Source organism: Poecilia latipinna, unplaced genomic scaffold, assembly GCF_001443285.1.
Source record: "Poecilia latipinna isolate Pla-1442-1.1 unplaced genomic scaffold, P_latipinna-1.0 Scaffold962, whole genome shotgun sequence".
Classification (NCBI taxonomy): Eukaryota; Metazoa; Chordata; class Actinopteri; order Cyprinodontiformes; family Poeciliidae; genus Poecilia; species Poecilia latipinna.
In genome coordinates this window covers 202,589-225,863 of record NW_015113578.1, presented here as the reverse complement: position 1 = coordinate 225,863, position 23,275 = coordinate 202,589, and the positions used below count along the sequence as shown (strand labels likewise).

Genomic DNA, 23,275 nt, shown 5'->3' with positions numbered 1-23,275 from the left:
GTCTGCAAAGTTGGTTGTGGATTATTTGTACATAGTGTTATTACTGCACACTACTTAATTTTCTGTTAAATTGCTTGTTGACACAAACAGAAAATCAGCAAATCACATGCTAGTAACTCAATGCAATTGGGAATAAACTGTGCAACAGTGTCTGATGATAACAGAGCATCATTGGGATGTGGTTTCATTTGTTTCATAGATGTGCAACGATCTGATCCAAGCTTGTGAGGGTATCATGTTAATATATCTAAAGAATGTTTCTAACACCTAGTTGAATCTCTACCATGAACAGGATTGCAGTTCTGATGGGTAAAAGAGTCCAACCTGGACTTTGTTGGAGACTGACATATGGAAACTGTCATATTTTTTTCTTTGCTTCACTAGATGCTTTGTCTTAGTACACGACCTCCTAAAGGAGCTCTCATAACCAAACAGGATTTGACATTTAAATGGGAGTTTATGTATGATAAATGATTTGCCCACCTGTAAATTAATTTCTAGTTCTGCCAATAGTGAGTTGCTGCTTTTCATTTTTCCTTTCCTTCAAGGTCATTCACTGTGTTTCACTTCCTTTTTATGCAAATATTTGCAAAAACCACAGCATCAGTCTCTGGTGTCATTTGTTTTCCCCTCAGAAGCGAATGAAATGTTGCTGATTGTTTTTTTTCTGTCAGAAAATCACAGGTGTCTGCAATGGATTTGGGGTTTTAATTGGGAAAACAAGCAGTTTCTCAAGCAAAAGAACAAATAGTAGAATATAAATTCACATAATCATAGGCTAAATAGTTAAACTGACTTGAAGATTAATGCATCCTTTAGAAGAACATAGAAAATAACAATAAAGAAACTTATTACGTTAGTAATTCCGGTAGGTGAGGTTCATAAAAATCTGAAATTAACCTTCTGTTCTTCTTAAAAGACAAATGGACAGCAAGGAATAAAAAGATTTTGTTTTAAACCATTTAGTAATAATGCTTTGAAACAAGTTTTTGGGATAAGTTTCTGCATTCTTATTTTTTCTGATATTTAACAACAACAATAATTAGAATAATTATCACATTGTTTCCAAAATTAGGTATTTTTTCTGGAAAAAAATTCTTATTAAAGCTTTATCAGCAACAGCTAAATGTTTTTTTTGTTACCACCCTGGTTGGTGGACTTTTACATCGTCAGGTCAGAATCTTAGCAGTCATCCTGTATTCCTCTCATGGGTTGTGATCCTCTGTCTCCTTGATGAAAACTCTTCCATCTGAGTGATTTTTCCAGTTAAGATGGATGACATCATTCACATTTTCACTCAGCCTTTGCTTCATCTGGGGTAAAGAAACCATCATTTTTAACCAGTATGTACATGTAGTTTAAGCTGACTGAATCAAAGCATTCCTACATGTAAAGGCCAAAATCTGGAAGACTTACTTTCTCCAAGATGCTGTTTTGCACTGCAGGGTCATTCAGATCTAAAGTTGAGTCCTGCAGGCTGAGCCGCAGTTTCACAAACTGCACATTAGATTTTCCTAAAAGTCAAAATAAAACCAAATCATGTCGGGGTTGCTTAGGAGCTGGTTCTACAGTTTGCACATTTATCCATAACTGTCAGTCTGTATTGATTAGAAATTTTACATACTGCATTTGCAGAGGAAAGGCTGCATTTCTGTGCAGTCCCTGTCTCCCCATTTGCCAGATTCATTCTTCAGCATGGCAACACAATATTCACTGCTTAGTGCATTTATCTCTTGGGATTCCCTCCAGTACCTCAGAGAAGAGTCAGTCAGGTCTGACCAAACCCAGGGGTCTCTGAAGAGGCCAACATATACGGATTTCCCATTGGCTACTTCCTGGACTGTCTTGTATTCTGCATCGTTCCTCAAGCTGACCAGATCTGTGTAGTTTTGTCTGCAGAAATCTCGAGCGGCGGTCCAAGTCATCGGTTTTGGAGTGAGGATGTACTGAGCTGCTCCCTGTTCTGAGCCTGAAAAAAACATTTTTGTGTTTGTTACAACAAAAACAGTGGAGCGCATCCACAAAGCAGGCATGTACAGAATTAAACTTAGACTATTTAATTCACACAGATAAATCACAAAAAGGATTCTAACGATTTTATTAAAAATCTACTTTGGACATATGACAGTTTCTATGTGGACAAGAGGCGTAAATGCAGCAGAAAACATCCATCCATCTTTTGTCTGTTATGTGAGATTGGGTCTCAGGAATAACGCAGACATCCCTCTGATGAGCAACACTCCCCAAAACGTTCGAGGGGAATCCCAATGCAGTCTCAGGCTGATACGGACATCACTGACCAGGCAGAAAACCTTAATGCTGCTGTAATTTTCATGTTAGAGTGTACAAGGTGGGCATTTGGTCAAACGGCATTTGGTCAAACACAACGTTTGATAATATTGGTTAGATATCCAATATGGCTGCTGAAATAATATGTTTGTTTTCACTCCTGATTGTTTGCATTACATGAAACCAATGACACAAACATTTCTATGTAAACATGTTCTGATACTGTAATTGAGCACAATAAGGTTCATTTGTGTTTTGATATACATAATTGATTATCAGTGTTTGTATATTATTAGGAGAAAAATGTAAAAGGAATACTCACTATCAAAGCAGACTGCATATTTGGCATAGACACAAGAGATTGTAGAAAGTTTTCCAGAACCGTAAAGACCACAGTTGTTGTCACCTAACGAGCTCCATATTAGATAATGTTTTTCTCCATCTTTGTAGAAATCTTTGTCTGCCAGAGACCAGTGCCACTTTGGGTCGCTTCCTTTGTGCAACCCAATCCATACGGCATCACTGTAGTCATCTCCAACACTTTGAAGAGCCATTTCCATCTCATTCATGTCTTCCATGGTGGCCAGGTCAACACATGTTTCCCTGCAGTAGCTCTGCGCATCGGTCCAGGTTTTTGGAGTTTGAAACAAGACATATTGGTACTGATACACACAGAGACAAAGAGAACAAAGTCCTGTAGAAAAAAGTTAGGAGTTTAAAGAGCAACAAGGATTAGTTGGAAATACTGGAAATTCTTTCCTGTAAGGAAATATGCTTTGGAGGTGGCACATGTTTTACACATGTATAAAACAAATGTATAGAAAATGGAGAAACTAACCTGCAAGAATCATTAGCTTTATGACATTTCCCATGGCTGCTATGAAGCTACGGGAAGAAAGAAAACTGAGATGAATTTATTTATATAGCAAAGTATTTACTATAGTGCAATAGAGGCTTATAAAAGTGGTAGAGAGATGTTAATGTATTTTGTCACGTATGATTTCAATCTATGGATTGAATTTATTTAGAAATGTCTGTTTTGAAATATATAATACAAACATATTATCTTAATAGTTGATCATACATTTAACTAAATGAAAAACATTTTCATATTTTTTTCCTTCTTCTTTTGCTTTGCTGTAGATAAAAGAAAAGCAAAAGAAGAATAACAAAAGTACAGGATGACAAAATAAAGGCATAAAGTAAATGGAAAATAATTTCTGTAATGTCTTTGTTACATGTGGTGAAAGAAATTGTTAATAAATGAATAAACAATGAATATTATAAGATTTAGAAAGAGTCTTACCTTGTGTTTTCTGAGTCCTATGTTCAGCAATAATAGGGGCTACTAAAAATTAACTTCTGAATTAAACCTCTTTGACAGCTGTGCAAAGCATGTTTGAAGCTGTCTCTGAATAGTTTGTGGTGGGCACTTTGTGACAGTCATGACTTAAATTACCTGCTTTTCTTCCTGTGTATGGAAATCAGTATGGAAATGACAGTAAAGACCAGGAATCCATATTCCTTTTCCTCACTGACATGAAATAAGATGAAACATTTACTGTTTTACAAACATTACGTTTCTTTTTAAATGCCAGAATAACATGATCTTATAGGATTTTTTTTAGGACTTTCTGTAAAGTGAAACGTTTACATATTTTGTCTTTGAACAATTTGGGAAAGCCCAGATGATCTAAGTCAACTGATATGTAATCCTTCAGAAGCAACTTAATATTGGATCATCATGTTTCAACAACATTGAGTGTGTAGGAAAGAAATACTTACCGGTATGTAAAATGTCCGATTTTGTGCTTTTCTAACTCTACACATTTTCCATTTTTCAAAAATAATCAAAAACTGTATGACCATAAAAATCACCAGCAATAATTTTGAGATTTAGGGTGTGCTCACATGTGATAAATTTGTTTCTCACATTTTTGAGAAGCTGTTTCTGTTATAAATCAGCTCTCAAGACATTTGACTTCTAATCTGTATGTAAAGCAGTATGAAAATTAAAGGCAAGATCAGGTATTTACTTTCACTATAAGAGGTAGATAACTTTTCTTTTTCTTACCAACAATATATCAGAATAAATATTTCCTGCTTTTAAGGTGTCAGTCTGATTGCTTTTGTTTTCATGCCTGCTCATCTTTCAGTCAGTGATCAGTTCTTCCACCTACCTGTGGCTATTGGCTGATAGATTATTGGTAGATTATTGATATCAGTTCTGTGTGTAGATGTCCAGCATTCTTTACTTGCCAGGTCCAAAACTCAAATATCTAAAAATGATATTTGCTCAGGAGAAACAGATGAATATTTCCTGAGCTCCACTAGTGAGTAATCTCATGGAAATAATGTGTTTAAATATGCAAAAAGAAGGAAATGGCAGGTTTCCAGGGTATTGTTGTTGTCATCTTTTCTGAATTATTTACTTCTGAATTATTTACTGTGATGGTATAGAAAACTTTAAAGATTATTCAAAGAAATTGTAGGTGTTTTTAATTTTGGGATATGTTTATATTTTCTCCAAAAAATTATAATAAAGAGTCAAGTTCAATAAATTAGAATAAGCATTCTAGTGAAGATTGTTTCTTTTTTCAGTTCAAAAAGTACATTTTTGAAAGACAAAAACATTTCTGTGCTAGAATGATGACTTTCAAATCTTACATGTCAAAAAATATTACAAATAACGGATTTACAACATCAGTGTTTTCTTAATCTGTAAAAGTGCTTCATTTAGTGAATTGAGTTACTAAAATAAATTGAAATTTCACTGATCTGATTTATTCAACAGATTTTTAAAACTGCCACATAGAGAGAGGAGTTGCAAATTACAACAAACTGCTAATTTGTGCCTTAGAAAAAACCCTGGCTGTGAAAGAGTTAAATTTTCCTTTCACCATCACTGTGGACAGGGCAAACAAGTTTCATCAGTATGTAACACTGTTAAAACTTTGCCTTTAAGCAGATAAGTGTTGTTCTTTAAGTCATAAGTCCGGACAACAATCAGCAACACTTCATTTACTTCTGAGGGGATGGAGAACAAAATGACACTGGAGACTGATGCTGTGGTTTTTGCAAAATTTTTGCATAATAGGGAAGGTAAGCACAGTGAATGGCCTTGAAGGAAATGAAAGATGAAAAGCAGTAATGCAAGTGGAGCAGAAAGTGAACAAAGTAACTAGGAAGTATTACAAAGCCATAAAGAGTAAGAAAGTCAACTGCCTCTCTTTGTTTGGGGCAGCATGCTACTATTAGAAACAATGTACTGGATAAATACCTAAGGTGTAAATACCAGATTGGAAGGGCAGACTTATTAAAACAAACACTATTTTGAAGATTCCGAAAGAGTTCCGACTTTTCTAAGACTAGAAAGATTATCTAATTTCAGCGTTTTTCCTTTTCAAATCCCCACTGCTGTCCAGTAGGTGGCGGCAATGCGCCAACAAATAAATAAACACAGCTGAAGAAGAAAGGGTGTCTCCGTCAGGAAGCTGAGGGTAAATACTTGTAATAATCGATTCTTGTTTTTCCTTTTTTATATATATCGTACCTCATTTAATGTCATGCATTTGCTTTCTTTTTTCAACTCTTTGCCATAACTGCTTGCTTTTGGTTTTCCTGCTTAATTGCCCAAGTTTAATCATTTGTTGACAAAAGACAACAAATGTCTTTTGTCAACGTGACTCAAACACTGCGCTCCACTGTCCGTTTGGTTCAGATCTGTCCGTGGAAATGAAGCAGGAGTACCAGGACCTCATCCTGCAGACATGCGGTGCTTCATCGCTGCGTGTCGGCGCTAAGATCCAGACTCTGTGGAGCGGTTACGGGGAGATAGTGCGGCTGCACCTGGAGGGCTGCGGGCGGCCCTCGGTGGTGGTCAAACACGTCAAGTTTCCGGAAGACGCAGAGCACCCGGGCGGCTGGAACACGAATCACTCCCACGCCCGTAAAGTCAGGTCCTACCAGGTGGAGACCCACTGGTACCAGAACTACTCCACTAATCAGAGCTGCCGCATCCCCGCCTGCCTTGCCGCCCGTTCCTATGGCGACGAGATGCTGATAGTTCTGGAAGATCTGGATGTGGAGGGCTATGACCAGAGAAGGTATGACCACAGACAGTCAAAATTAAAGCAGTTTGTAAATGTGAGTATCTCTGAAATGGCTTCACCTAACCAGAAGAGTTATACACCACCAATATGAAACAATTTATAATCACAATCTTTGAGCAAACTCCCTCTATTGTTGTTCTCATCTGAACAGAGCAAAATCATCATTGCCACACCTGTATAAAAAAAATTAACAACCCCTGCCTCTCTATGCACTCTGATTTGATGTTGTATCAACCTTTCAGATGTCTGCATCCCTAGAATAAGAACCAAACATGGAAAAGCAGCTTTCAATTGTTATGTTCATCTAATCTAAAATAAACTTGCATAAAACTGCAATGCAGCTGAAACACTGAGTTCCTTTAAATGAAGGATAAAAGCCCATTTCATTTTTTTAGGGGTGCCTTTGATTGAACACAGCTGCTTCTCTTGACCCGCTTGGGTTAATTTTGCTTCAAAAAAAATGTCAGCTGGAAAAGTCTTTTGTTATGAGCAATGTATGCAAAAAGGAGTAGGCCTATCACCGAAGCTATTAAATCTTAAAATAGGATCTCAATGCAAAACATGTTGAAGCTGCACAGACGTCCCCTAAGCTAATGTCAGTGTCCAATGCTGCATGCTGGATGTCTATTAAAGGTCTTTGCACCGATCTGACCGAGTAATCTAATTAAAATTTTAAAAAAGCAAATACGTTTGTTCTTGAGCTCTTGTATTTTTTTCTATAATTTATCTGCAAAAAGGCTTTTTTGAACTTTCAAACCAATTCTCCAATTGGATACAGTAGTTACAAATCAGTGATTTTATTTACCAAATTGCAGATGAAATGTGATTTTTCATGTTTTCATTTGCAGAACCAGCTTGAAGGACAAAGAGATAAGGGCCTGCCTGAGCTGGCTCGCCCACTTCCATGCCCTCTTCCTGGGTGTGACCCCAGAGGGTCTGTGGCCAGTCGGCACCTACTGGCACCTGGAGACCCGGCCAGATGAGCTGGAAGCCATGGACAACGCTGAGCTCAAAGCCGCAGCGGGCGACATCGACAGGATCCTCAACGAGTGTAACTTTAAAACCATCGTTCACGGAGACGCCAAGCTGGCCAACTTCTGCTTCTCAAAGAGCGGACTCAAAGTGGCCGCCGTGGACTTTCAGTACGTCGGCGGCGGCTGTGGGATGAAAGATGTTGTGTATTTTCTCGGTAGCTGCATGGATGAGAGGGAATGTGATAAACGGGTACCGGGATTGTTGGACCACTATTTCGCAGAACTGAAGACATTTGTTAATAAAGATGTGAACTTTAATGCTCTTGAGAAGGAGTGGAGAGAGATGTTTGCATTCGCGTGGACGGATTTCCATCGTTTTCTCCTGGGATGGATGCCGGGACACTGGAAGATCAACCAGTACAGTAAGCAGCTGACCCGGGAGGTTCTGCGCAAACTGAAGCAGTAATCAGAACTACAGATAATTTGGTGCCGTACTGTGAACTGTAATGTAAACAAGAAGAGCTGACTATGGGAATTCTCATTGAAAAGAGCCACCCAAACAAGCCACCTCATGCACTTTACTTTGCTGTGTACTATCTAACATTCTGTTTGGTCAGCTGTGGATAATAAAGACTTTTAAAAAAAATGCTACTTTTCTAAAATGAATAAGTATCAAAAGTAGCTTTTACACATTTTTAAAAAAGTTTTGTGATCCTTGTATGCTTAAACAGTCAAATCAAACATCAATCTCAGGAAATCTCAGGCTGTGTTGTGCCTTCTCTGATAGAAGCACAACACAGCCAAAGTGTACAAATCAAGTCCTTTATTTCTTTTTTAATTAAGGTATTTTCAGTCCAGTTCATCTTTAAAATGAGCAGCTGAAATAAATCACTCAAAGAACCAACTTAATATCCTGTTCACGTCAGTTATGAATGCATATAGACTTCAGACCAGAACTGTGTTTAGCAGAGCCTGCTCTGCCTTTGTTTATTCCTTTATGTGGGACATGAGAGAACGTCACAACACTTACTTCCACCCAGAAACCAAAACGTCTCTGCTGCAAATCATGGATGATCAGGAGCTCAAACAGACAATCATTGGTGTTGACTTGATACTTAACTCATGTTAAGTATCAAAAACACTAATAAGGTGACCTCATCAGTATTACTTGCAAATTAATCTTTTACAGATGAGTTTTTAGCTCCGTCCACATCTGAAAAGGAGGAACATGGCTACAGTAAAACAAAACTATTATTCTATGCAATGTTTGTTATTCTTTGTATTTTCACAAGTCATTCAAATTGAAATTAAAAGTCCTTTAATTTTAGAGCTGCAACATCCTTCCTCAAAGTTTGGTTTTCCTCTATGAGTCTCTTTATTTCCATCTGCATTGAAGTGATGCATTCAGAGGTGAGATCAGTCTGAACGTTAACTGATTTCCTGTGTTCAGTATATTCCTCATCGTCTTCATGAGCAGCATCTCTTAGATCAAGCAATGCTGAAGCAGCAACTTGCTCCAAAATCTTTTTTCTCCCATAACGCTTCCTTTTGCGTCTTTGTGTGCCTCCAGTGGAAATGGTTACCTCATCCCTCCCATCACAGCCCAGATTTATAGAAGGCGCCCAGTCTGGGTTGGCATCATCATACAGAGCAGAAGGTCGGCCTATGAGAAAACAAAGTTCAGCACAATATGTTTCACTTTAAAATTACACAAAATTTAAAAAAATACTTTGTTTATCCCAAAGGGAAAATGACTATTGTAACTTCAAATAACATCAGAGTCATTCTGGATGGTGATGCTGTGGGCAGGAAAGATCTCCAGTAGCAGTCAATCTTGCAACAAATCTGAAGAGACTTCTGACTGAAGACTTTTGCTGTATGACAGTCTCAATCTCCAGCTACTCTACTGTGGGATGTCATCCACTTTAACATTTCCTGGATGACGTCATCAGTTGTTGGAAAGCACTGCTAATCCACGTCATTTGCTTTTGCTGCTCATCCTTAAATCTCAAGTGTAAAATATGAATGCAAAAGAAATAGCAGAAATTTTTTTTATCTTTTATTAATTAAAATGTCTATTTAAAAAATCAGAAATTACCATGCCATGAAATTACCATTTTACACATTATTTTATAAAATCTAAATGTTAATATAAATATTAGATTTAAATGTTAAATATCTATCTTAATAAATTTCTATCTAAATGTTAAAACTAAATGTTAAATCAAAATAAAAATATTATACCTATATGTTAGATCTAAATGTAAATTCTCCATATTATTGATGAAAGTTAATTTGCCTAAACCGTTTTCTACTTAAAAATATAAAATAAAATAAAAATTCTTAATACTAGTGCATTTTTTAAACAGGAAAAACATTGGCTGTACTAGTCCTGGCTTGTTTATTGTTGTCTCTAAGCAAAACTGTTTAGAAAAGGTGATAGGTTTTATGTGTTAAGTGTTAAAAAGAATTTGGTGGCATTTAGAGACAATAACATTTATACACCTTACAGAGGAAAGAGTGGGGGTGGGGGGGCGGGGATTCGACACTTACCTTTTGTTGCCCTGACAACAGTAAATTACATTTTTACTTTATAGCCCACTTTATTCCATGCTGGAACTACAACTGTAATAGAGACTAACCTGATGTGAAGTGATCCGAGCAGACGCGGATGTAAGGTAGCATTGAATCTCGCAGATTATCCCTCGCTATTTTTGACAACCACAAACATCGCCTCCGTCTGGACAAGCCCTCCGTTTTCTCGCCCTGGTTCGTGATGACCGCCGGTAACCGGAAGAAGCTCTTCACGTCCCTTTGTCCTCGGTTTCCACAGCCGACTATAGCACAGAAACTCGGCATTGTGCATCTATGAAGGACCACGCATCACAGTTTCATTGTCGCTTCAGACTTGTGTGTCCTCCAACATGGCCAGCTAGGAAGCTCCTTGACGTCATAATCAGCTGTTATGAAGGCGGAGGTCACGTGGGTTCCGCTCCCATAGTCGACATAAAAACAAGGCAGGCGAGCCGAGACTAGCAGGGGTGAGGAGACGACGCTGTTAAAGGAGGAAACAGGTACAGAAAAATATTTTTTGAGTATATGTATAAAACTCAGACGGATAAATATGTTGTCAATGAAGTAACGATGTGATACATGGCTAGTTAAACTGGCTAACAAGCTGGCAAGCTAACCGTAGCTTCATGAATAGGGTTTAAATAAAAAACTTCCTTTAAAACTATCCATTTGTCTTTTAAAAAGCGAGGTTTTAATTTGAAAATGCCTAATTGTTTAGGTAGCTGTTATTACGTCGGACCCCCCAAGGCTTCTGCCTCTTTGAGGGAAGATTGAAATGCCAGTAAACATGGCAGGTGGCAGTGAGAGTCAATAGAAACCCTGAAACTGCGCCTCAGTGACATTTAGTTTCTGTTTTGACCTCTGTTTTGTGTATTTCTGCAATTAAAGAATCAGGTTTTATGAAATACAGAACAGCAACTAACAAATTTCAACATATGTGTAAACTATAAACCTGTTGTGTGTTTTCTCCTGTGTTAGGTTGCATAATATTAAATAAAAAAATTTAGTTTTCACAATGTCATAAAACAGTAAAGCCTCTTAGTGTTTCCAAAATCTGTATTTTATAGTTGAAAACAGGTGTTTTGATGATAAAGTAACTGTTAAGATTTAGCTATTGTTCAAAATCTTATATGTATCATTTAAAAGTAAATTCCTTTTCTGCACTTCCTTTTCTAAAACTAAACAGACAATTAAGAAAGACTTCAGGAAAAAAAAAACTATATTGTTTTCTTTATAGGCTTTTTTTTATATATATAAAGAAGAACGATGTCCCAGAGCTTACCAAACAAATTATGTTCATTCATTTACAGCTAATTTAAAATATGTAGTTAGTAAACACAACACATTAAATATACTTTGGCAATTTATTTTACTTATTTTTTAATAAGGCTGTACAGTGGTGCAGTTGGTAGAGCTGTTGCCTTGCAGCAAGAAGGTTCTGGGTTCGATTCCCAGCCTGCGATCTTTCTGCATGGAGTTTGAATGTTCTCCCTAACCCTGAATGTTCTCATTCAAACTCTGCATTTCTCCAATTTTTCTTTCATTTTTGTTTATCTGAATTCTATTTTTAAAATAAAACCACATTTATCTATATAAAGTATCCTACAGTTTTTATCCTTGTCAGACCAAATAAAGATTACAGCAAATAAGACTTCTTGACTAGAACACGTTTTTCAGGATAAACAATATAGTTATGTGACATTCATTTTTACGTTGGTTCAGTTCATGATTGTGTCATGAAAAAGTGTGTACTCATAAGTGGAATTTTTAGGGTCGCCTTCACCAGAAGATTTGGATACATTTATCTTAAAGTCAAACTGCTATGAGTTAAACAGAGGAATTGGTTTCTGGTTAGCTCAGCCTTGTGGTTGGCCACATACAGATGGTTACTTCTTTTTAAAAAAAAAAAAAATTGGAAAATAGCCAACAGTTTCCACATACATAGGTTTTCCTTTTGTTTGTTTTTTCTTTGGCTGCGTGGAAGTGAGTCTGTGCTAGATACCTGGAATATGCTTTGAAATCCAAACCAGTCTGCTAGTATAATTGAATCACCAAGCCACTGTACTTCATCCAACCATTTTCTAACACCCTTGTTCCTTAGGGAGGGTTGCTGGTTCCTCTCCAGCTAACATTCTGGGCAAGAGGCGGGGTCACCCTGGACAGGTCGCCAGTCTGGGCAACACAGAGACAAACAACCATGCATGCACACACTCACACCTAGGGACACTGTAAGGCCAATTAACCTGGCAGTCATGTTTTTGGACTGAGGGAGGAAACCGGAGTACCCGGAGAAACCCACACATGCACAGGGAGAACATTCAAACTCCATGCAGAAAGACCCAGGCTGGGAATCGAACCCAGAACCTTCTTGCTGTAAGGCACCAGCTCTACCAACTGCACCACTGTGCAGCCACCACTGTACTCAAAACATCCATTTGATGGAGCATTTTTGCCAGAAATGGGGTTGTAATAAAAAAAAGCTAATCTTTCCAATTCCATCTAGGCTCACTGAACTGCTTTTCAACCTAATTTAAGATTCAATAAAATGTCGGGTTTCAAGCAGTGACTGAAACTTGTGTTCAAATTTACTGCATGGTGTGTTAATGACCCTCTAGTTAGGTAACCTGAATCAAGCAAGCAAAAATTTAATTTAGCAAATTATTAACCCTCGAATTTAAATTGTAACACTCTTCCTCACTTCATCATATTATTAATGTTTTGTTTGTTTTGCAGCAATCCAAAAAACTGGAGCAGATTTACTGAGGAAGACCGCAATGCGATCATAGAGGTAAGCAATGCTAGAACATTATGTGAAAATATGAAATTTCAAATCGGAGTTTAAAAAAACATTTCTGATTCACCAAAAGAAGAATTAGTCACTCACACCATGAAAATAATATAAGTTGATAATGTTTTGAAACCCCAAAAATTGACAATATTGTGGGAGTTTTGTGTTCAGACTATTTTCCCACTGTGGGTTTCATGAAAGAATAGCCAGTGATGCTGCTCTGTTTTACAATATGTTATTGTCCTTTTAGACATGATTGTTGATATTGATTAGCTTAACAGTTTCACTATTTAATGTAATTGGTGTAATGAATTAACTCGTTTAAGTTTTTTTTTGTTTTATCAGTCGTGTTTGTGTTTGACTGTTGAATCTATACTGTGATCAGTTTTGCTGTTTTGGAATGGTAGCTAAATCAAAATGAGAGTAATACATTATGCTTACCGTTTCACACATTTGTTTGTGGTTGAAATATATAATTTCCATTTTTATAATCTTATCTGTTGGTTACTTGACACGTTTTTCTCAGCTGGAACTTCATAAGTATTTTTTTTCTGAATGAAACTGACTTTGTAGTAACACTGAACGTTTGAGCTCTTACATGTACCAGATACAATCTAGTTTTTCTGTAATTTCTGCATGTCTTTAAATGCATTATATGATAATTTGACAATTGTTTGATTTTATGAATACTTTTTGATATATGGATCACACAACCATGAAGAACATTTTCTGTTTTGCAGCTGTCCCACGGCTTCAGACCATTATTAATAAATTGAAGGGTGTTACTATACCAAGAACAAACAGAAACACACATTTAATTTTGCAGATGCAATTTGTCTATGAGCTGGGAAACTGCAGCGTTGTGTATTTAGTTGCCTCATTGTGCCTCAGCCTGTGGGGGAACTGAAACAGGCTGCCTGTCAAACAATGGCTGATCAAACAAACAAAAGGGGATTATTGTGTGTGTGATTTCCATCCTGTTCCACTGTAATCTCTCCTCTTCCTCTGCTTCTGGCTTTGTCTCTGTTGTTGTTTTGCTGCCTATCCTTTCTCACCTCTCAAATCATTTGGTTGTCTGCAGCATGATCAACCCTGCAGAAGGATGAATGCCACGTGATGCATCTGGATTATCCGTCTTTTGGTCCCTCAGGCTCGCCAATGCCTCACACTCCCTCCAACTCCCCTGCTTCTGACGCCGGCGTGAGTAAATATGTTTAAAAGAAACCCAGTCAGAAACCAGATCGAGTTGGATGTTTTTCTGTGACCAAAGTATTTCACTACACGGAAGATTTTGTTTTTAGACTTCTTGCTTAGATTAATCTGTCCTCTTCACAAATGTAACTTATTTGTTTGGTTATATCAGTGTTTATATGTTTTTGCAGAGTTCAGATGGCAGCAGCTCCTCCTCACCTGCCTCAAAGCCAAACCTGGACAGCCAATCAGCCTCCTCCTCTTCTGTCTCTTCATCACCCTCGGGATCTTGCGATGAGTTGAGGCGTCGCACTGGCCTTCCCTCCTTCCATCCTCAGACAACCAACGGAGTTCCTCACTGGTGAGCAGGTTTTGAGTGAAAACCGTAATATAAAGGGCTTAATTTTTTATTGTTGATGTTGTTGTTTTTGAAATCATGAGAATAAAGTCATACATTTGCAAAATAGACACAAAAATAACAGAAGAAAGTCATAAAATTACTTGGAAAAAAGTTTTTAATGAGAGCAAAGCTTCAATAGTTATCAAGATCTGATGTGACAACATTAAGTCTGTATTTATAAAACCAAAGTATAACTTCACGAGATGTTTAACATTTATGATTTAATTTTATTTGACTATTTTTCATGTATTATTATAAAATTACTACTTCATTCTAGTAATATTATATTCGACTTTGTTCTCCTGTTATTACAACTTTTCTCATATTATTATGACTTTATTCTTATAATGTTTTGACTTTTTGTAGTATAATTTTATTATTACTTATTTTGATAATATTGTGAATTTATTCTCTTTGTTCTTGTAATATGAGTTTATTCTCATTATGAAAATATCATGCTCATATTATTTTGGTGTTTTATTTCCTCTTACGACTTTATTCTTGCAACACTACAATGTTTTTCTTGCAATATTTTGACTTTATTCGTATAATAATTTTTTTTTCTTAGCCTGTAACTCACTCATACAATGAATTGGAAAAATAGTCCATAAAGTTGTGATTGCTAAAGTGAAATCAGAAAAGGAAAGTAATGGTTATTGGTCATACCTTCTCTTTATTTTCTAAATACCTATAAATTGTTGAACTAATTAAGTGGCATGAGCAGCATTTTTTTCTGATTTTTTTTTAGTGTTAATATTACCCTGCTTTATTGGCATAAATATTCCCAATAAAGCAATATTTATTAATATTGCTTGACATAATTATAATACATTTGTCTGAGAGATGAAAACAGGAGATTGCTCGCGTCATCAGACATCGGCAGGACTAAATTCCTCTTTTTATAAGGTGACCTTTTAGTAAATAGTTGCTATTCAGCTTTTTTGGAAAAACCTCCTGAACTTTAAGAGGTACCAGACACAAACCCAACCATTTGGGCCATATAATATACTTCAACAGTAGGAGATCCCAGCATACTGATTAATTTACAGAATGGAACGTCTTGTTCTTTACAAGCCTGGAAACAGAACTGTAAAATATGTTTGACTTCAATAAACCTCACATTGAGGGAAAATTCTGGCAACACTCTGAAGCTTAAATACATTTTCTACAAATGCTAATGTGTGCTTTTATTCTACTTTCTGTGCCTCAGTGTTACTATATTAACTAATAAAACTGTAATATTCCACAGCCCAGATGGAGCGCCTCTACAAGGGGGCCTTCCTGCCAGCATGCCCATGCAGATGCTGTGGTGGCAGCAGATGTACGCACGCCACTACTACATGCAATAGTAAGTGTGTTACTAGAGCTCACCTCTACAAGCTTATAGGTAGGAAACAATTAATCAGGTATAATCATCATCTAATAATTGAATAATTAACTAGAGTATACAGAATAAAGCATGCAGTCTATATATATATATATATATATATATATATATATATATATATATACACACACATTTTGCATTTAAGATGGGTGAATTAAACTTCTATATATCAACAGATTATTCTTTCACTACTGACACCAAGTAGACAGGATTTATCTTCCCTGAGTTTTTTTTTTTTTTTTTTTTAGCTGCAGATGCATTCATTGTTACAAATGATCAAGTGTTCACTAAAGCAGTGCCATGTTATTGCATTTTAGGGGATAATTTTTTATCATAGATTATCATAATCTTTAGCTGCAGCCATGAAACCTCATCATGTGAACAAGTTTCCTTATGGGATTCTTCCCTTGGATTTCAATTGTAATTGTTCTTCCTCTCAATCTTGACGTCTATGTTGTTTCTTCTCCTTGCAGTCAGGCAGCAGTAGCTGCGTTACAGCCTCCCAGCGCTCCTCCTCCCTCGCCTCCTTCCTCATCCCCTCATCAGCCCGCTCAGCCCAATGAACCTGTGCAGCCTCCGCTGGGCCTGAACCCAGCCCAGGACCCTCTACAAGAGAACCTGCCTGCCAACCCGGTCCAGATGAACGCACAGGGCGGCCCGGTGCTGAACGACGACGAGCTGAACCAGGACTGGCTGGACTGGTTGTACACGGTTTCACGGGCTGGAGTTCTGCTGAGCATCGTTTACTTCTACTCCTCCTTCAGTCGCTTTGTCATGGTGGTCAGCGCCATGTTGCTCGTCTATCTGTAAGTCACTCATGCTTTCTGTATGCATTGTCAGGAAATTCGGGCCGAACAGATTCTCACAGAAACACATAGAATGAGGTCAGAACAGAGTTTAAAGAGCCGCCTTTGTTCTGCTTTTACGTAAAAATAGTTTTTCTTTAGATCCTTCATTTGTTTCATGTTCTTAATGACAATAATCCCACACTGCTCATATTGAGGTCTGGATTCCTGATATCTGTTTTGAAATCACCTTATATGGAAATACAATCATAACATTTCCAATATGTGACATATTTGGTACATTTGATACATGTTCATACATAGTCTTGAGAAATATGTAATTAGCTTTTAGCATTTTACCAATTCTGGATACATGTGGAGGAAATCATTCTCCGCCTGTTGTCCAAAGCTTAAGATGCCATTTTTTTTTTCTTTTTTGATAATTTTAGGTTTATTTTTATTTCATGGTTTCAGGCACCAGGCTCAGTGGTTTCCCTTCAGACCAGAACAGCAGAACGTCAGAGGAGAAAGGGCCGGCGCTCCTCCAGGAGAAGCGCAGAGGCAGCAGGACATGCAGGAAATTGTGAGTTTGAAGCATCATTTTCCTGTTTTCTGTGTTTCATTGCTTTTGAAAGTAAATGACATGTTAAATTGTACTTTTTTTTTTTTTTTTTTTTTTTTCAAAAACCCCAAGCCCAAGAGATTAAATCCACCTCCAAATGTATTTGTATCTGTATCCCATCTATTTATATATATTTTTGTTTCTCTCAGCGTTGTATTTCAAAATTGACTCTTCAGAAAATCCATATGTGAGGAAAAATAATTGATTTGATAACAGAAGATGCAAAAGAAACTCCTGTGAGCATAGTTCATCTATGTGCAAAGCTGGAGGTTTAGTTCATTCCACAACAAACTAGGTACTTTGCACATTTTTATTTATTATCCTATAATCTATTAACATAAATGATTGTTCAACAGGATTGCACAAAAACTGTTGTTGCCTTGAAAACATGAGTACCTATGTGACTCTGATTGTGTCTGTTTGTCCCAGGAGCGACTCATGGATGAGGGGATGGAGGATGATGACAGCGGTGAGGAAGGAGGAGGAGGAGGCAATGAAAACGAAGACCTGGGTGCGGCCCTGCCAGAGCCAAACATCCTCACTGTGGCGTGGGCCTTCATCAGCACCTTCTTCACCTCACTCATCCCTGACGTTCAGCCCCACCTGGCTAACTAGGAAGACACTCCGCCCGTCTCCCTACTGCCAGCGCTACAGTTTCCAACCTTCATCTTCATTGTAACACCCAGTTGAGTCTCCAAACAAAATCACTCGAGTCTGATTGGACGGTAGCAGTCGGTTGGTCCAGACGGCGGCTCCTACTAACGGGATCTGAGAGCAGATCCAGAGTGTCACTACTGAAAGTACATAAATAAAGGTACTGAAAAATGAAAAAGAAAAAAAAACTGTCTGTGGAGTAAATGTCTCAGCTGCGATGGGAAAGATGATGGCGAGACGCAGATGGAAGCTGTCTTCCATTTCGAGCAGCGATGGACACATGATGGTGGATTATTTTCTTCTTTTATTTGAGACATGTGACTGATTTAAAGATGACATCAGAAAATCTCCCTAGAATGAGAGGGAGTTGTCCTTATTAAAAAAAACAACCTCTGAAAGACATCTCCGTATGCACACAGGGTGCCTACAGAGATTGCAGCAACTGAAGCTCAATTTTTCACATTTTATCATCTATTTACATGTGTAAATATATTCATCTATAATTCCAGTATATATTCTTTTTGAATAAAGTTCTGCCTGCATACAAAAATCGACTCGATTACCCTGTGTAGTTCTTTAGTTGTCCTACAGATGGCAGCATCCTCACACAAATGTTTTTGGTGCTTTTAGGAAGCAGAGTGCTTTAGCTTTTGTCTTAACTATAATTTCTTAAGATATTTTCATAATTATGTTGTTTAAAATGACATTCTATGAAGAATACAGAACCTCAAAACAATTAATGAGTGTCTTATCTTAAAAAAAAGACAAGACCGCAGATACACAAAAAAGAAAGCAGGTAAAAGGAGGAAAAAGTGAAAATTGTAACTAAGAAGCATCACTACAAAATCAGCATCTCCTTCTGGCTGGTACATGATATTCAGAAGGTTTATGTTTAATTCAGTTGATGAACTGAAATGCATTTTAAATGCATCATTCTGTATAATAAACTGCATAAGTTTCACTATTTAAGTTATGAAAGAAATTTAACCTTTTTAATTCAAGGTATACTTGCACAAAAATACATCTTCATAGTAGGAAGGTTAGCAGAATCCTAAATTTAAAGCAGGTTTCAGCATCGGGTTTTCTGGCACACACTGTTTTGCATTTGGGCAAAAAGGTCAGTTTTTGTCTCAACTGATCCAGAAGATCTTCCTCCACTTTGTTTGTATTTGGCTTGTAGAAAACTGAACAGAGAGGAGTTCTTGCCGTTCTTTGAAAAGCTACTGTTGGATAGAGGAATGACCAGAAAAAATATTTGTTCTTACCATTCTTCCATAAACGCTAACATTGTGGAGCTTTCCTGATTTCTGCTTGCTTGTCTTCTTTTCTTTGCTCAATTATGAGCATTAGATTATTTCTGTCTGTCTGTTTTGGATGCGTCTCCTGCTTAATGAGCTCATCCTACCTCCAAACATCAGTGAGAGCAGGTTTGACTTGAACTTCCAACTGAAACCAAACTTGAACTTTAAGTTTCTGTGACACCATCCTCACGGGGATGGTGTGGAAGCAGCTCAGACAGCGATGCACTTCAGAGTCCTCCAAACCCCCTCTAATCAAATGACCATGGATTTTCCTGTACTTGGTCGTAGAAGGCCCAATTAATTATGCATGACACAGGCTTGACAGCCATTTGATTTTGTTACATGCGCCCCCTCTGAGCCGCCGATCCAATCAGGTTAGAACCCGTCCCTCCTCCCCCGCATGCCTTAGGGTGGCTGACTGTTAGACTCCCCTTATCAGAGGTAGAGATTTCTTTAAGAGGGTGTTTGGGACCTTGTAGGACATTTCATCATCATAATAAGTCCTTGTTATGCAGTCAACTCACTCCTGTTTCCCTGCTATCAGGCCTTGTTGTCTTTGGAGGGGCCGCAGTTGGGCTGGACACCTGCCACCGCGCAGAGAGGAGGAGATGGGCTGAGTTTATTAGGGGCACTGAGAGGAGAGATGGAGGGTGACACCTGTGCAGATGGGATGGTGATGCGTTGCAGCAGTAAAAGTGACCCCTAAAGGGCCATCTGCACTTTATATTCCAGCTGTAGCCCCATGTATATATATCACTGTAGTGATTATCTCAGCAGATAATATCGAATGTTGTGTTTTAATCAACATTTTAGATGAAAATTATTATTTCTGCTTTATTTTTGAAAATTTGAATGAGAATTAGGGCTGAAAGAATCGGATTAATCATGATGAATTGATTACTGAAATGATTGTCAACTAATTTAGTAATCAATTATACAGACTGAAAAACAACAAATTCAGAGCAAACTTTACAAAATATACATACATTTTGCATTTAAGATGAAGACACTTTTGTCTGTATGTTTAAGCTACTATCAGATTTCTTATTTGTATTATTTTCTCTTCTGGTTTTATGAGAGCATTAATAAATATTAAAATATAATTAATTGCAGTGACTGTGTGTGGTTTAGTGATATATATATATATATATATATATTACACTTTTTATGTAACAGACAAACTGAAGAGCCATATTTTAAATGGTAGGTCTACGTTTTTCATGTATTTGTCAGGCTATTGTTGCTGTGCCCTGCAGTCACTCTCACACATTTACCCAACAAAGACTGCAAAGAAGCAATAAGTAGTTTTAGTTAAACAAAATATCTTGATTAAGTTCCTATCACCCAGCCCTTATATGTTTATATGTGCGTGCACCACCATTTTGAAAGATTTTATGTTTATATAGTTTTACTTGCTTAAAAAATGAGTAAGCAACATTTTCTACGTTTTGTTTGTTTTACAGACACAAGATCAGATTTCCCAAACTTGATGCTGTCAGTGATATACCTGTAGTCGATTTTACTTTATTTGGGGATAGGAAGAAAATTGTAAACATTTTATTAAACTTCCAAGTCTTATATGAGCAAAGGCTTAAATGTTCATGTCAAGGATATTGCTGCTCACTTTTACTTTGCTAAATTCATGTTGTAATAACAAACGTTACAGGAAATTCTGCTTTGGTCTCAATGTCAAACTAAATTTGGCAAAAATCGTCCCCATTTGAAATGGGACCAGTTTAGTAAATGAAGTTAAATAAGCTTGAGCTCCGACAGGAAGCCTTGTCATCTCTGTTTGTCCTCGGATCATTTTGCTTTCAATGTGAATCTCCCCTCAAACGGTTTTCCATTGTTTGCCAACAGGTTTCACGTTTCACCACAAACATTTCCGTGTCTGTGTCCTTTGTCCTGCCCCAAGCAGTTTGTGGCCTGTTTGTTAAAAGCACTTTATCGGTAAATTTGACTTGGCACATCTTGTCAGGAGAGATGGCAGCTGATGAGACTCCTGACCTGCAGATAAAACATCCATTAAGTGGCTTGTCTGGGACTATTCGGTGCTCTTAACCTATTAGCATATTGTTAGCCATTTCCAAGATGGTGCAGCGGCGGATGTACAATCCTGCAGCCAGTCACCACACAATAAAGAACCACCTCTTACTCTGCCGCTGCGCTAAATGTCGTCTCCGACGTTGTAGTGCTTGCCGGCTGTCCTCCTCCAGATGATTCAAATGACCGCTAAAAGCCTTAGGGAAGGGGAAAAAAGGGCCAAAATGCAAAATTGATGGAAATGACATTAGATTCAGCTCATGCTCCTCACTGTGTAAATTATACCCCAAAATGGACTCTCTGGCCCAACTGTTGGCTCCAATTTGCTTGGCCATACCTCATGGTGGCTTGTCTTGCCCTTCCCTTCTCCCTTTAATCCAATCAGAGCCACACTGGATGTTATTTATTTGTTTATTTATTTATTTTCGAAGGATGTAACCGATTCTTATCAGGGCAGAAGTAGTGGCTTCTTCCTGGTGAAACGGTGACTAACGTCCCGCCATCGATCCGTCAGTTCGTCTGCGGTGGCGGCTGATGGCTCTGGTGATAGACTGCTCCGTGTGTGTTTATATGTATGGGTGTTTGCCCTGAAGTCAATAATGTACATGCAGACATATTTATCAAGCTGCGGCACTTAATCTTTTGTTTGGTTTTTCACGTCATGTGTTTTTGTCTCTTGTGATGAGCAGAGGCCTACGCTGTGGATCAGGCAGTTAGCAGTGTTGCTTTGCAGCCAGAAATGTGATCGTTTAAATGTCTTTGTGCAAATGTCTGAATTTGTGCAGAGTTCAGTTGATCCAAACAGATCAACTGAACTCTGTCTGTGAGTGTTTACCCTGAGCGGTCCGGATTATTTATTCATTTATTTATTTATTTGCGTGGTTTCGCTTCTCCGAAACGGACAGATGTTACGTCTGCAGCTCCTCCAGAGCAACGCTCTCCTGGGTAACGTGCACCAAGAAGGCTCCATTTGTTAAATCCGCTGGATGAGTTACTCCCAGCGGTTTCTAATTCTTCGCAACAACGGAGCCTCGTCCGCAGTGGTTGATCAGCGGACTCCGCATGTTGCAGTCTAATTAATTTCTGCGTCGTCATTTATTTCCTCAAGATAAACTACCGGCTCATCAAATGGATTAACACAACCAGGGGCGCAACTACGTATTATTCAGGTGGATGCGAAAACATAAATGAACCATTTTTAATTTTGAAGTGTTGATTTTATTTTTGAACCCTTATTTATTGTAAAGTGTTGATTTTATTTTTGAACCCTTATTTATTTTGAAGTGTTGATTTTATTTTTGAAACCTTATTTATTTTGAAGTGTTGATCGTCTGAAAGACCTTACACATGAATTGCCCCATATGGGGTTTGAACCGACGACCTCAGCATTACCAGCACGGTGCTCTAACCTGCTGAGCTAACTCACCTACCTTACAAACTGTTGAGTTTCCATGGATTTAAGAAGAACTTACATGATATTACCACAATGAAGATTTGATAAAAATGCTTATATTCTAATGTTTTTCAAAACAACATACATAATATTTTATTTTCCAGAGATTTTGTATTTTGAAGTGTTGATTGTATTTCACAGATATTTTTTATTTTAATGTGTTAATTTTATTTTTGAACCATTTTTTTATTTGTAAGTATTGATTTTATTTTATAGCCATCTAGCCAAGTCTCTGTAGAACCATTTGTCTCTGCTAATGACATCTTCAATACAATTTTTTGATCCCAGGCTTAGTTTATGGACTGTAATGTGAAATTGGGCACAAGTATAAGTCTGGCAGTTTGTTCACCAAGTTACTGTGCTCTCTGAGAGGATCTGTAAGTATTTGACATTGTTCCATGCCCATCGTTGACATTAGTCTCTAACAAAATGTGGATCATCTACCAGGAACACTGCAAAGAGCTGAGTTTCTGTAGTGTAGTGGTTATCACATTTGCTTCACACGCAAAAGGTCTCTGGTTCGAAACCAGACAGAAACAGAATTTGCATGTTCTATTCATCACAGGTGTTTACTAAAGGTCAACAAGGTTCTGTGGTGTCATGGTCTGTACTCTGAATCCAGGCATCTGAGTGCAAACCTCAGTTTAAATTTTCATGCGTTGCATCTCACATCATCAACTTTGGAACCTCAAACTGAAACAA

The 23,275-nt window shown here is 37.6% G+C and overlaps 3 protein-coding genes and 1 non-coding gene across 4 annotated transcripts; 3 read left to right on the top strand and 1 right to left on the bottom strand.

The window, feature by feature from the left end:
• Nucleotides 1–620: 620 nt before the first annotated feature.
• Nucleotides 621–4,087, bottom strand: LOC106958106 (macrophage mannose receptor 1-like). Its single transcript, XM_015049859.1, has 6 exons — nucleotides 3,596–4,087; nucleotides 3,128–3,174; nucleotides 2,612–2,983; nucleotides 1,625–1,969; nucleotides 1,417–1,514; nucleotides 621–1,313 (listed from the first exon to the last, which is right to left on the bottom strand). Exons 2-6 carry the CDS (start codon nucleotides 3,159–3,161, stop codon nucleotides 1,206–1,208), a joined length of 957 nt encoding a protein of 318 aa, XP_014905345.1. The 5' UTR covers nucleotides 3,162–3,174; nucleotides 3,596–4,087; the 3' UTR covers nucleotides 621–1,205.
• A 1,597-nt stretch (nucleotides 4,088–5,684) lies between these two features.
• pkdc (protein kinase-like domain containing) lies at nucleotides 5,685–8,053 on the top strand. The gene is made up of 3 exons (XM_015049865.1): nucleotides 5,685–5,789; nucleotides 6,011–6,395; nucleotides 7,250–8,053. The coding sequence occupies exons 2-3, from the start codon at nucleotides 6,025–6,027 to the stop codon at nucleotides 7,839–7,841; spliced, it is 963 nt and encodes a 320-aa protein (XP_014905351.1). The 5' UTR covers nucleotides 5,685–5,789; nucleotides 6,011–6,024; the 3' UTR covers nucleotides 7,842–8,053.
• A 2,307-nt stretch (nucleotides 8,054–10,360) lies between these two features.
• herpud2 (HERPUD family member 2) lies at nucleotides 10,361–17,960 on the top strand. Its single transcript, XM_015049863.1, has 8 exons — nucleotides 10,361–10,449; nucleotides 12,683–12,737; nucleotides 13,819–13,937; nucleotides 14,120–14,289; nucleotides 15,578–15,676; nucleotides 16,189–16,521; nucleotides 16,975–17,083; nucleotides 17,552–17,960. Exons 3-8 carry the CDS (start codon nucleotides 13,854–13,856, stop codon nucleotides 17,735–17,737), a joined length of 981 nt encoding a protein of 326 aa, XP_014905349.1. The 5' UTR covers nucleotides 10,361–10,449; nucleotides 12,683–12,737; nucleotides 13,819–13,853; the 3' UTR covers nucleotides 17,738–17,960.
• Nucleotides 17,961–23,039: 5,079 nt separating this feature from the next.
• Nucleotides 23,040–23,112, top strand: trnav-cac (transfer RNA valine (anticodon CAC)). The gene has a single exon. It is a non-coding gene; the product is annotated as a tRNA-Val (tRNA).
• Nucleotides 23,113–23,275: the final 163 nt, after the last annotated feature.

What these genes read in the sequence shown, in the direction of transcription:
- LOC106958106 (XM_015049859.1), bottom strand. Translation starts at nt 3,161, where the DNA reads ATGGGAAATGTCATAAAGCTAATGATTCTTGCAG. An exon ending in ATATGCAGTCTGCTTTGATA is followed by an intron (nt 1,970 to 2,611) that starts GTGAGTATTCCT and finishes TGTTTTTTTCAG; the next exon opens with GCTCAGAACAGGGAGCAGCT. An exon ending in AAAACAGCATCTTGGAGAAA is followed by an intron (nt 1,314 to 1,416) that starts GTAAGTCTTCCA and finishes TCTTTACCCCAG; the next exon opens with ATGAAGCAAAGGCTGAGTGA.
- pkdc (XM_015049865.1), top strand. Translation starts at nt 6,025, where the DNA reads ATGAAGCAGGAGTACCAGGACCTCATCCTGCAGACATGCGGTGCTTCA. An exon ending in GAGGGCTATGACCAGAGAAG is followed by an intron (nt 6,396 to 7,249) that starts GTATGACCACAG and finishes TTTCATTTGCAG; the next exon opens with AACCAGCTTGAAGGACAAAG.
- herpud2 (XM_015049863.1), top strand. Translation starts at nt 13,854, where the DNA reads ATGCATCTGGATTATCCGTCTTTTGGTCCCTCAGGCTCGCCAATGCCT. An exon ending in ACCAACGGAGTTCCTCACTG is followed by an intron (nt 14,290 to 15,577) that starts GTGAGCAGGTTT and finishes AATATTCCACAG; the next exon opens with CCCAGATGGAGCGCCTCTAC. An exon ending in GCCATGTTGCTCGTCTATCT is followed by an intron (nt 16,522 to 16,974) that starts GTAAGTCACTCA and finishes TCATGGTTTCAG; the next exon opens with GCACCAGGCTCAGTGGTTTC.